This window comes from Pungitius pungitius, chromosome 20 (genome assembly GCF_949316345.1).
Source record: "Pungitius pungitius chromosome 20, fPunPun2.1, whole genome shotgun sequence".
Lineage (NCBI taxonomy): Eukaryota > Metazoa > Chordata > Actinopteri > Perciformes > Gasterosteidae > Pungitius > Pungitius pungitius.
The window spans coordinates 8,649,761-8,663,981 of record NC_084919.1 but is presented as its reverse complement, the minus strand read 5'-3'; the positions used below and the strand labels follow the sequence as shown (position 1 = coordinate 8,663,981).

Sequence of the window (14,221 nt, the reverse complement as noted above, 5' to 3'; positions counted from 1 at the left end):
CTGACCAAAGATACATTTTACGTGTACAACTGTTAATTGCGCAAAAAAACGTTACTGTTAATTGGAGGTCTGTGAAATCACCAACCGTTACTGAATGGAAACAGAGACTGAAGCAGATTTATTTGATGGAAAAAATGACTGCATCATTACAACTGAAAACTGACCTCTTTATCCGGAGATGGCACATGGTTAAAGAATATTTAAATTTATAAATGATATGGCTGTACATTGTGGTATTGTGTCTGTTGAGATATAGGGATTCATATTAAATGCAGCAAGATATACAGTACACAGTATATATCTTTATAATAATTATGTTTTTTTTTTCCCCAAGCCCTAGTCTCAGATAATGTTCCATGTTTTTGTCCTGTGAAAAAATATAAATAAAAGTTCAAAAAAAAAAAAAAAAAAAAAAAAAAAAATGAGCTCTCCTAAATGTCGCGGTCGCAGGAGCTCCTCAGCAAACAAGTGTACCGCATCGCATCGGTCCTGTGCGGGGGAACCGTCCTGTGCGGGGGATACAACATCCCCGCATCAGAGGCAGCTGTATACCCTTAATGCAAATGGTGTTGCTCTAACCGCGGTGAGCCCTATGGGTGCACATGCATCACTGAGATAACAACCCGACCGCCTCAGAGAGGAATCCCGGAGCTCTACCCATATACTGAACCACTGCCCCTATTTGTAGTCCTATTCGTCCAGAGTTGACTCAGTCATGGTGCAACCATAACATTTTTTTGTTTTTTAAAAACAGGCCAAAGCTGCCCCGTTGCATTGTGGGTAATTACCTACCGCCGCGCAAACTCATATTTTTTACGAATTATCAAGACAAATTCATTTAAAAAAAATCCCTTTGCTCAGTTCATGTGCTGATTGGTGAGGTGCCCCCGGATTAAATTACATTTGTTCCTGCCACAGTGGTGATTATACGACTGTTTGTGAGTTTTGTGTTGTTAGCATGAAATACGAGCCGTTAGCTTGTTTTGTTATTTTTTTAAATGACGCGTTCTATTGAATGGATTTGTGTCAACACGTCATAGAACGTCATTTGGGTGCAGTACCGTCTTCAACCACAACGAAGTTGCATTGGGCTGGTGGCGCTCTTTCAAAATAGATAGATGGATACCTAGATGTATTACACTGCATTTCCCCTGAGAGGGAAACAAATAAGATTGTTATCCTTTTATTCATAACTATTTTTTGTTTTGCAATAAATGGTAATTATTGACCTACAAATTAGTATTGCGTTTCCGATACCTTTGCAGCTTTGTTTTAAATCATTCTGGGATGTTTTTTTGAAATTGATTGGATAGTGTTATGTAGGAAATTTTTCACCAGCCACCTCTGGTATCTACACACTATCTTCACCGTATTATTTTTTCTTTATTTACTTTTACTGAAGACACGCTGGTTGGATTTGAATTAGAGGAAAGAAAAAATAACAACAGTAAGAAAGAAACTTAAAAGGGTTTGCTTTCAATCAATAAATAAAAATGATGCAGAAGTGGAATGGCTCTGTTTGGAAAATGGAAGGTCTGCGGCGTGAGATGAGGCTCACCGCCCGGTGCTGGAGGCATCAGATGGTCCCGTTAACTACACCTCACATCTCCGACATCCTCAATGGAATTTTTTACGATGGCTGAATGTTGCTTAAACACCTAATTTCTCGCCTGAAAACGTCCTAAAATGACATTCCGTCCCTTGAATATGGTAGTATTTATGAACTTGGACGGGCGAGCCCGGACTTCAAGGCATGTGAAGGAAGGGCGTATGATTGGCGCATTGCGCTGTTCAAAATCAGCGCTCTTTGCTTCCGCCTTCCGGTGTAACTGAGATTCTCTCACACTGTATACTGAGATGCTCTCACGTTGTATAGTGAGATGCTCTCACGCACTCTAGTGAGATGGCATGAGTGTCTCAATAGTGTGTGTGTGAGAGTGTCTCAGTAGTGTGTGTGAGAGTGTCTCAGTAGTGTGTGTGAGAGTGTCTCAGTAGTGTGTGTGAGAGTGTCTCAGTAGTTAAGTCCTAAACGGCCCCTCATAGAAACACGACGGAAATTAAAAACACCATTCGTAAATTTAGTGTTTGATCAGTGCTTTAACAAGGCTTTATCACTGTCCATCAGCGGGTCGGCCCACTTGATCTTTACTTAATTCAAGACACCTGCCCGAATGACTTCATCACAGCAGAGAGAAGAGGCGTCTCAACAGTTTCTGGTGGCAGAAATAGGAATGAAGTTCTGTAAACATGCGAGGGTCGCCTCAGTCTTTGTTTCTTCTGTGTTTTGGGGGAAATCTGCCTCGTCTCAGCACGAATCCATGAGAATTGGACCGAAAGCAGAACAGCACCCCTTTAATTCCATTCCATTAGCATGGGTGAGGGGGCGGACAAAATGCCTGTTAGCCTGGCACCGCGGGATGAAAAGGGACAAGACGATGTAACAGACGAGGCGACATGGCTGCCATTCAGCCGCCGGTTCTTTCTTCAGGATCCCATTTAAAAAGTACTTCTCACACTGTACTCCCTCTCCACGAGAGACTCGATGCTTTGGTGGTCTGAGCAAAACTAAAAGTTCCTTTTCTATTTGTGTCCAATGACGCTAATTCACGAGGTATAACGAGAATTGTCACACTGACGGCGTTTGTCCCTCTGCACCTCCCTCCTGCAGGTAGTGGTGTCGCAGCAGAAGGATGCCGCTGGTGAAGCGCACCATCGAGCCCCGGCACCTGTGCCACACGGTGCTGCCGAGGAACATCAAGAATGAGCTGGAGTGTGTGACTAACATCTCCTTGGCCAACGTCATACGTCAGCTCAGCAGCCTCAGTGAGTGGCCCACGCACACACACACACACACACACACACACAGAGGTATTTGAATGGACCCACACATCCCACATGGCGTGCAGGTCAACAGCTCACCATTTGGATGTTAGATGTTTTTATTTCCCTGAATGATGAAACACTACATTGTTCTTTTCTTTTCTACATACACAAAGTACCGGTCAAAAGTTTGGACACGCATTCTCATACAATTTACCGTGTTAAACTTTAAGGCAGCATCCTAATCATTCAGTTCTAAAATCCCAGCGCAGCACGAAGGTATCAATCACTTTGGAGCGGCAGTAGAGACGGGGGTCCCGTCATCCAGTTCACAAGTAGTTTGGCACACTTTACTGACAGACTCCCGCCGTCCAGAATATTTACCATTCAACAAGAGTTACCATTAGAGAACAGTATTAGTAATACATCACACAGCTGTCTCCATCTGAGCAGTGGGCTTCCGTCGTTCGCTCCCCGAAGGACTCATCGCTGACACAGCGTTTCTCAAACTCTCAACGTCGCTTATCACACATCTCTAAGCTGTGATGCTCCACAAAGAACAGCACTCCTTTTTGTGCCTGAAAAACCCTTTCAGTGAAGCTTTTCACAACAAAAAGGAGCTCAGAGTTGTAGACTCCAGGTCCCCTGAGGCTGCTGATGTGAAAACGAACCAACGCCTGGTGAAAAGCAAGAATCGACACAAAAATGAATTAAAAGAAGAAGAAAAACACCGCTGCACATAAAAGTTAATGGTGTCGATGTTTTTGGTTGAGTAATGAAATGCATTTTAAAACACAATTTTTTGTGTGTCTTTTTTTCTCAACAGGCAAATATGCAGAAGACCTATTTGGAGAGCTGTTCAACGAGGCCCACACCTTCTCTTTCAGGGTCAACTCCCTGCAAGAGCGCGTGGACCGCCTCTCCATCAGTGTCACACAGCTGGACCCCAAAGAAGAGGAATGTGAGTACACTTGGTCACACCTTCAGCTTTTACTGCACCAAAGTGAATGTGCACTTGTTGGTGCTTTGAGTGCATTTGTGTGTCAAGGTGTTGCCCCCCCCCCCCTTCTAACCCTCCAGTGTTAAGGGCGGAGGAACAGCCAGCGATTTTTCAGCCTCAAGAGTTCAAACCATTGAGGCCACCCCCTCCCCCTGGAAGCATCCAGAGTACCACTTTGGCTTTGTTTGCCCGATCAAGGATCTCATTTTCGATCTGTGGTCGGGCCGCATCCGTGCTGAGCAGTAATAAAAAAAAAGTAATGCGATAATCAACGAGACTGTCCGGTAAGCCAGGCGGGGGAGGCAGGGTGAGATGGTAGCGGGGCTCCAGGCAATGGGCACAACGTTAAAAGACAGAGGGATTGGGGGAAGCAGGGAAGGGGGGGGAGGAGGAGGAGGAGGAGGAGGGGGGGAGGCGCAGCGGTTTAATCCCATGCTCCAAGGCACCGCATCGATTCCCCATGGGCCGGCAGTTTGTTTACGGCTCTGCACAATGCTGCTCTAACTGCTTCCTTGTCACTGACACGGAGACAGTAAAAGGCTCACCGCGCTGCACTCGCTGCTTTTGTATCTTTTCCCGGGAATGCAAGCGCAGCCTTTCGGTGGCCCTTTTTTTTACAAGCGGATGAGTTGTTTCTCAGCTTTTACGGGCTGCAGGATCGCGTTCTAAGGGCTTTGCGGAATGGGCTCTTCAAGATCCAGATTAATGCGGACCTAGCTATGCATCCTTTTTTCTTATTTCTTATTACCTCTTCTTTCACCTGCCATCCTCTGCCCAGCCCCCTTTTCTTCTTACCCCTGTGACTGTAGCCGTCCTAATTAAATGATTGTGTACGTGATGTAAATGCGGAAGTCTGTTGTGGACTGATAAGTGAATCCATACTATTCTTCTTCAGAGGTTGAAGGGCAAAGACACACTCGTGCACTCCTTCTTTCATGCAACAAGGCTCACTATATTACCCTGCAGAGGATAAGATAGTGGTATTTATCTGATAAGATACACATCTATACACATTGCCTCAGAGAAATAACAGCAAAGCCAGTATTTGTATTGTTTTGGCACATGGCTTTTTGTCCATATTCATGTCATGCTTGTGCATCTGTACAGTGATTATGAGTGATTACATGTGCACGTGTGTGTCTCATGCATCCCGTCATAAATAGGCTTGACTCCCCCCTTCTGCCTGAAGCACTGGCAGTACAGACAGTGGATAAGGATCAGCTCAGTGGCAGTTTAAGTGTGCGGTGGTGGGGGGGAGTCGGAGGATTCGGAGGAGAGAGCAAGAAAGATGGAAGGATAGAGGGATGGGCGCATAATACAGGGCACTGCAGCAAAAGCAGTGGAGTGTAAAAGAATTGCACCACGGAATTATCTGGGCCAGGTAGAAATGGCCTCTTCTCCAGGTTGCAGTGATTTCCCACTCGCTACAACTCCTCTACACCCATTTAAGGTATATGAATTGCTCTTGTAAATAGGCAAACCTGCCTACACTCCTGTCCCGACAACTGTAAAAAAAATGTCTGATTCATTTGACAGATGGACAGTCGTGGGAGGGGTTTAGCGTGTTTTTTTTTTTTTTTTTTTTTTTTACTTCTTCCCGTAAATGCCCCCTTTCAGCCCCACCCCAGCCCTGTCTTTATCCTCTCAAACACATTCTGCTGTAAATAGTTGAAAGTGCATGCTTTTAGCACAATCGTACTGCTGGCCTTGTAATCCTCTGCGTGGGTCTGTGGTCGGCATGAAAGGAGGGAAGAAGAGGGGAGGAAAGTGCAGGCAAGGAGGGGACCATAAATCAGGACTGTGGAGGGATAAATAAGAGGAGGGAGGATGGTAGGATCCGGGAGAGGGGAGCACACAATATGTATTCTACAGATACTGTTCACGGAATCCCTCTTTGAAGTGCTTTAAAACCCGTAATGACAGAATAAAAAGCGAGTGAACATTTTGTGACCGACAGACAGATTGCACTCGAAAATGGATTCGTATTAACAGCGAAGTTAGGCTGCTCGCCAGCAGTGGTACTTCCAGCCTTTACAGCGAGGATTCACAGTAAATCACTGTAAAAAAAAAAAAAAATGATGATTGTGAACTTTGTGAAAGACCGGCCCCACTCCATCAGTCCTCCGCATTGGAGGAGCAGCTATCTCAGCTAAGCTCGAGCAGAGTAACAGCGCTGTCTGAGTGATTCAGAGGGACCCGCCAACGTACACCTCAGTCAACAGGGAAGTGTTGGAGACATTTAAACCAGCACGTGCGCAGGAAAAGAAAAAGGCCTACTGCATCATTCAGGACCTCGCCCACTCGCTGCAAACAGACTGGTTTTTCTTCGTCCCATCAGGCAGGAGGCTACGCAGCATCATAGCCAGAACCACCGGATCCTTTTCCGTTGCTTCAGGACCAGTTGGCTAAAGCTGCAGGGCGACTCCTGTGTTTGGAAAAAATCAGATTGTCTATGAGAAAATGACTATTTCTCTTACTGGATTTATTACCTCTGTACCGATTTTTAAATGTGAGTTCATGGCCTGAAACGCCAGATGCAACTCCTCTAATACAGCATGGGTGAAGATTAACCCGATTATTTGCTGCACCCAGTTTTGGGAAGTTTTTGAAAGATGTCCAGCTGAAGGTCGTTGGGACGGAGGGACGTGTGCTGTGGCTTGAGGTCAAAAGGGCTTAATGAGATGGATGACTGCACATTCCAACTGATAGACACACTCAGTTTACTAAAAAAAACGTTTTAAAGTGCAACGTCCCTCTCGTTGCCCTTTTAGGCCTTGGCACCCCTCCTCCTCTTCTGACCGCTGACTGCCCCCCCGACCCCCTCCTCTCTCACACACACACACACAGTCTCTGTCTTTGTTGTCCACCCCTGCCCACTCACATCTCTCTGATGGATCGCTGCTCCCCCCCCACACATCTTGCGTGGATGCTATTTGTGTGCTGTCAGGCTGCCCTCCCACTATCACTCGAGCCAACCAAACTAATGACCTGTAACCCCTATTTAGCAGCAGCGCTATATCACCGCGCTGGCCGCAGGAGCCCCCCCCTCCCTCCATAGTCCCTCTTTACTCCTGCTTCTTCTATTAGTACTTCCATAAGAAATGTCTTCTTCTATTGCCAATTTTCCGTTCTCGAGTCCCTCATGAGCCTTCTTGATCTTTCTTTATTTGCTTCTTTTTTTCCTTCTACTGTTTGCTAACCCTGCGTGACTTTTATTTTATGATTTAAGTACCTCTCCTTATCTCCCTTTCATCTCCCTCAGTCTCTGTTTCTCCCTATTAAGGTCTATTCAAAAACGCTTTGCTGGCGTGACTACAAACTACAAAATGACTCATTTGCTCCAAAACTCCAATTTGTGATTTAATGCATCTTTAATTTTCTCTGTCTGGAAACCGTCATCTTCTTAAAGGCTTTTAGTATTTCAAACAATCATTTTACATTCAAGCGGCTCAGAGATTCTTAGGTAACTCTTACCCTAGCAGACCCGTGTTGTGCAGCTGATTCAGAAAGCGTTGGCGTGTGCTCGAGAGCTGTGTGCTTGTTGTCGGTGATTCACATGTAAACTGGAATTAAGTAGGTGGAGTTAGTTTAACCCTCATATTGGGGAGAGAGGATTGTCCCATGACTACATATATATCGGTGCCCCACGGGCATTAAGCGCTTGGCCTCCTTTTGATTAAAAAACAATAAAATATTCAAATGGATAATGGTGTATATGACATTTTGTATTGCAATTTCACCAAAACACCATTTTAATGCATCTTCACGACCCGCGACACTGGGAGGGCTAAGCCGGTGGCTGCCAGTGCTAACGATGCTAACCGTGCTAACGATGGCAAACGTGTTGACGGAGGTAACCTTGTTTACCTGAGGGAGGGCGTGGGTGGGACTCTCCCATGATGACGCCATCGGTCGGGACGACGTTACTAGGTGTAACTTTCCAGCAATTGTAAATGTAGAAGTTATCATTTACTGTTATGATAGGTCACCCAGAAGCATTGTGGGTGATGACCAGTAAGAAACACTGTGATTAAAGCCTTCTAAGGCCAGAACCAATGCACATAGTTAATTTACTCCCTTCTTGAGTTACTTTGTGACATCCCGCATTATCCACAACAAAGGATGATTTATACGATAAGAAGAAGAGTCAGTAAGAGGACAAAATGAAAGAGAGGACAATCAATTGGCATCTTTACAAGATAAAGACAAAAGGAATGGGAAATAAATAGAGCAAAAACTATGAGGCGAAATAGTGATTAAGGGCTGCAGGAGGGGAAATACAGGCATTTGCATTGAACTGAATGAAGAGCTGCGTGCATGCTGAAAGAGTTCGGCCAATGCCTTCTCATATCTTCAGAAGTTGTGTGTAGGAATTAATCTTGATAAGAGAGGGGGGCAAAGAGAGGGAAGACAAAACAGAATTTCCTTGAAACCTTAAAAGAAGCTGAAAGGTGTGTGTGTGTGTGTGTGTGTGTGTGTGTGTGTGTGTGTATGTGTGCGTAACATAACTTCCTCACCGCTCTTTGGTTGAGGGTGTTTCAGCCAGATGTTATCTGTAGAGACAGATATGAGGGAGAGAGATAAACTCTCCACCACTAGCTTGCTGATAAGAAGTCTCACAGGCTGAGATCAGGGGCTGCTGCTCCACTTGACACACACACACACACACACACACGAGCGCACACACGCGCACATAAGCTTACAACCTCTCACTAACTCACTCACTCAAAGTTCACTTACATTTTTCTCATTAGCTGAATGTCTTCACTAAACAGGTTTAATTGGTAGCTCAGCTGCATAAGTGACATTTTGTAATTAGGATGTAGAACATCATGCTAAGGTGTGTGTGTGTGTTTGTGTTTGTGTGTGTGTGTGTGTGTGGGGGGGGGTGTTGATCAGTACTCAGTATTGCTTGCCAGAGACTTATGGCCACCTCAGTCTGCATCAGAATCATCCTGACCTACAGAAGTGTTTTTTTTTTTTGCCTTTACATGTTTTAGTCACACCATCTGACAGCGCTCTGCTCTCCCTAAATGCAGGGTGGGACGCAGCATTCTGCACTCAGCAACATCAGATTGACACACACCGGTTGGCTTCTTCTTGGACCGACAGTTTGTTTGTCATCACTCTCTGGTTCCCTATGTCAAATTATCAGTGAGAGGGAGAGTGGTGGTGCACTTGCCCGACCTTCACGTTGACCTTCCAGTGGAAAGGAAGCAAGGCAAACTGTGAAATGGCTGACAGGGATCACCAAAGTATCACTTTCAAATTCATAGTTCTCCATATTACTCTCACTTATCCAGTATCCCCTGTGGTTGCAGTAATTGTCATGGCACTATTGCTTAGATCTTAGAAGTTATCAGTCACCTTATGTCCTTGATCTTGGAATTGAAGTTTATTCCGTTGCAGTCGCCAAAGTAAACATCTCAGTTGACAGATTTTATCTCCTTATTTGACAGTTCTGCTTTTAGTTTCCCCATGAAACGAGAGATTCACCACCAGTATTTATAAATCTTTCCGGTTTCTGCACTTCGGGACAAGCCTCACAGTTTTTATGGCCGTTGGTTTCCGCTGGTTTTATTCCTCTTCTCCTCTGCTCTTTTATATTCTCCTCCTCTTCTCGCCATCAACTCGTCCTCACATCTAGGGAATGCTTCCTGTCTGTGTGCACCTGCTCTTTGTTTTGCTGTTAGTGGCTCATTAATCCGTCCTCTGTTTACATCCACTGACTCGGCTCCGTCCGTGCAGTTCTATTATCACCCTCTCGCATTCTCTGCCCCCCCCCCCCGTCTCTCTCCCAGAGGGTTACTAACGGAGCCTCGGTGGTGTTTGTTAATAATGATGCCTCAGGTGGCTGGCCCTCCACTGCAGCGGGTGTGTGTGGAAGTAATTACCCAGACGCCAATGACGGTCCTGATAACTCCACTGTTCTGCTAGGTTGACGTAAGAGATCCAGTAACAGTAATAAAGAGTTCAGTATTCGATTACACAATGTTTTATTTCTGTATGTGGGTGTGTGTGGTACGATGCAATATTATATATTATATGCCACATGACTTTTTCAGTCTTCCTCTGAGCAGCATTGAAGTGTGTCCATTTGTCATTCCCTCATGTTTAATTCAGATCCAGTTGCAACGCTCCGGATTTATTTCCAGGACTTGCTGTTTTTCTACATGGCCCGACCAGATTGAGGGTTAGCATGCGTGTGGATGGTTTTCCGTCTTCCCTTCAGAAATTTCTGCAACCTGATTTCTTTCTGAAAGATTCAGCTGTGCAGCGTTGAGTTATTCTTTCACCCCCTGTCAGCTGTTCCTGTACAGAAGCCGTGCAGTTATCTCCACAGCGTGTGACAGGTGACTTTTTAGCCCAGCCGGGGTTAGCCTGACCGAGCTAGTTTATACCTTTGCTTTGGTTTGCTTTGTAGGGAAATTAAATGATCCAATCAGTGATTCACTGTTTCTCACAGGTTTGGTGCTTTGGCTGATGACTATAGTGAGTGAGACAGGGAGTATCCCATGTTTTCTTCTTTATTAAAGAACCTGATTTAATCCCCCTCCTTCCCTTCCGTAGTGTCTCTTCAGGACATTACCATGAGGAAGGCCTTCAGGAGTTCCACCATTCAGGACCAGCAGCTGTTTGACCGGAAGTCGCTGCCCGTCCCGCTGCAGGAGAGCTTCGAGACATGCGAGCGGCCGCCACCCCTCAACATCCTCAGCCCCTACAGGTCAGAATCCAGTTTCATCACGTTACAAAACGCTTTCTGGGGGTTTTTTGTCTCTAAAGGAATCATATACTAAAAGTTAGTTCAAATGTGCACGTTAAACCCACGTTTTATCAGATTAGAGGAGATTGAGAAGCAACGTGTAGTTGCGTTCTCTAAGTTCCATACAACAGGAAGGTTTAACTGCAGCTCTTTTTCTGAGCCCTGCTAACCTGACAATATTTTCTTTTCTCCCCAGTGTGGAGAAAAAGTAATTATATTTAATTGAAAGGCATAAAAGAAATACTCAGACCTACTGTGTTAACACAAAAATGTGTACATTCTTCAGTATCGTACTTCTGCCTGCCACCGAAAAGCAGTGCTCACAATGATGCACCACACACATAAAAACACCCCAAGCTGCTCGTGCACCTTTTGTTGGTGGGAATATCGGATAAGCAGATGAAAATGGATGGATGTACGGGAAGTTAGCTCCGGTTACCTGCCGAGAACTCCCTCACTCCATGGTTTGTGTCTCCGAGTGGTTGAAGAACTATTCGGCCGAGTTTGCAAAACTGAATGCTGATGATTTGTCAAACACAGACAGCACAGGGTTAAGTTAGTTCGTTATTGATGGGGGTGATCGAGAATGCTCCAGTCTTTGCAAGGTTTTCCATACATTTCACAAACTGACTGGTGGTGAATGAAATACGGAGGCAGATGGGCATTTAGAAACTGCCAAGAAAGAAGAGAGAAAGCGATCAGCGGGACAATTTTCAAGGCTTATCGCCGTATTGATATATTGACGGTGACATTTCTGGAGAACGTCGCTGGGCGTTGCTGGAGGGTAATTTCCTCGTCAGGGAAGACCTTTGGGTGGGATTACTACCTGTGTCTGTCGGAAGTCGTGTTCCGTTTCCCTCCCTGTAATCTTGGCGCTGTTTCCCCCGAACGACCAACCACCACAAAGGATTCTGTAATGCGCGTGAAGAAGACAGAGAGTGGAGCACAGTTGAGAGAGAATGAATGATAACACAGGACTATTATTCATGGAAAATGGTAAATATATATATATCATTTGTGGAGGAAAACAGAGTGAGACAAGCAGTTTAGGACATAAAGGATTTTAGAAGAAAAAATACCTTTTGTCTTTGCTTAAATAATTGTGCAACTTCTTAAACCTTTCAACATTCTCCGGGTCCAACTTCTCAAAATAAAGAATTGATGTCAGGGAAAATTGCATGGTCCTGTACTGTGGATTAAACAAAGCAAGACATTTGAAGTATTTTCCTTGAACTCTGGGAAATCCAGAGTTCCTCTTTCTACCATTCGCTGTACTAGAGAATAATTGGCTAACTGAGTCAAGGATGACATTAATACTTAGTTGGAGCTGTAAATTTAATAGAGCTAAATATTATATATTATATAATTATTCTATATAGTTTATTGTGTGACTAACACAGGCAAAAAACCTTTGAGGATAAACCTCAGCCTGTAAAATCGATTGTTGTCATTATTTAGTCTTAGAAAAAAAAAAGGAACACAGCAAACATAATGCGATTCCTGGGTCTCTTTTGTCCCTCTGCAGGGACGACGGGAAAGAAGGCCTGAAGTTCTACACCAACCCGTCCTACTTCTTTGACCTGTGGAGAGAGAAGATGCTGCAGGACACAGAGGACAAGAGGAAGGAGAGGCGGAAACAGAAGGTACGTCACAACAACACCAACAACCAGCGCCGCGCATCTCACTTTGTGTTCAGCGAGTCGGGGCCGCTCTGATTCTCTTGCTGCTGCAGTCTGTGAGGACACGAGCACTGAGGTTAGCCAGTGGGAGGACATGAAGTCAGAGGGATCAACAGGCTTCCTGTCCTCTCCATAGATCAATGTGTCCTGCTTGAACACAGGCCCGGCTGCAGAATGATGCATTGGTTTGCCACCACACAAAGATGAATCAAGTCTTCCTTTTATCGAGCCTTCTGCTCATTACTTGTGCAATGATTACATCTTAATGGGACTTTGGGACAAACAAAACTATAAAACGCACACATGTAGCCTCACGCACATACACATGCAATCTGATGTTGGATTTTTATGCAGCGCAGTCACATAAGTTGCGCTCTTGCACATCCAGAGAAAGGCTGTATCCCTCAACAAATGCAGAGCTTTAACCCCCTCTTCAGAAATGAGGGGTTTCCCACTCTGAGCATCAGGAGCCTAATCACTACCAGCTTGCATTTTTCATGCGTGGGAAGCAGGGCGTGCTCCACATTTTGCCCCCTCACAGTCAATCAAAGCTTGTTATTGTCACATTTCAATGAGGAAGTAGGAGAGTGATTTGTCACTGAGGGTTTGGATGAATGAAAGAGGATATAATTCATTGGCTGTGAGGTTTTTAATGATTGCGTGAATCAGCTCTTAAGGGACAAAAGGCAAGTCAAGCCAAGAATTGGTTGGGAGGATGTAAAATGAAGAGTTTTTATTTGCTGTTATTTTCCCTTGTAGCTGAAGCTCATTCCAATGATTTCCTTCTAATTAAAGCCCCAGGTGGGCTCAGCTCTTAAAGCCATGTTCATTTCCCTCTTCACCACACTGGTAAAACAGACCCAATGGAAAGGGCTAAAAGACATTCACATGGAGAGCAGGCTGGATTAGAGTAATTACGCACACATACTTGTTGGTTTGTGTAACCATCGTGGTGAATAAATGGTCTGAACGAGTATCGGGGCAAACACAGCGTGGAGAAGATATGTGTGTGTTTTATGGAGAGCGTTCAGAATCACCCAATAAAAGGGTGAGGGAAGGAAAATGAGAGTTACTTGCATTTATTCGCATGGGTGGGTTGAAATCTCTGGACTTTTCAGAAAGATGCTGGCGTCATCACTGTCGCTCCTTTTCAGGAAACCACATCACATCAGATTCGGTCGGACTCGTCTCCCTGGTAACTGTAGCTGTGCCTGGGGATCGATAGTAACCCAAAAATATTTTTACAAAACAAACATAAACGCCAAGGGTAGTCCATCGTACAACAATGGCCACAGTGGTGATGTGTTGTCATAGAAACAAATGCCGTGGGCCTTTTTCTGACAAAGTGCTCCCCAGCCTGAGTTCCAGAGAACAGCGCTACATGTGGGCACACACAGCGTTACACTTCCTTAGCTCATTGGCTCGTTCCGCCACATCCCAAAGTGCCTCTTGAGTCTCAGTGTTCATGAAGTGTGTGCGTGTGTGTGTTTGTTGCTGTAAATTATTTATGTATTCTTTGCACTCCGGTTTAATATTTAAACAGAAGATTAAAGATACCAGCTAAATCGTTCTCTGCTTTTTAACTACTTCACATCCTTTTTTTTGGGGATAGTTTTGCCATTGTTAACTCAGATACTTTCAGACAAAGGATTAAATGGATCTTTATCGACCATGATCCACCATGCAGCCGCAGTGTCAAGGACCCGACGGGCCGTGCCACCTGCCAGTCACCGTGACACTATCTGAGATTAGCTGCCAACACTTTGTCCTGTGACAGACAATGTTCCAGCACTGCCTCCCTTTCTCCTTCCAGCCTCAGGTCTCTCTCGCTCTCTCCCTTTTCCGTTTTCCCCCCACAATAAAATACGTATTCTTGGTTATTACATCACTAATGTGAACGTTTCTAGATTTCAGTATATAATGCGGCAAATACCAAATATACTGTATAAAAAAGAAACG

The 14,221-nt window shown here is 44.8% G+C and overlaps 1 protein-coding gene across 4 annotated transcripts in view; it reads left to right on the top strand.

The window, feature by feature from the left end:
- The window catches only part of wasf1 (WASP family member 1), a 44,137-nt gene that overhangs the window by 18,149 nt on the left and 11,767 nt on the right, over nt 1-14,221 (top strand). For all 4 annotated transcript variants that reach the window (XM_037450303.2, XM_037450301.2, XM_037450302.2 and 1 more), the window contains 4 exons: nt 2,669-2,823; nt 3,647-3,781; nt 10,391-10,544; nt 12,109-12,226. In XM_037450303.2, coding sequence (XP_037306200.1) covers nt 2,691-2,823; nt 3,647-3,781; nt 10,391-10,544; nt 12,109-12,226 — 540 coding nt within the window. In that variant the 5' untranslated portion in view covers nt 2,669-2,690. The remainder of the gene's footprint in view (nt 1-2,668; nt 2,824-3,646; nt 3,782-10,390; nt 10,545-12,108; nt 12,227-14,221) is intronic.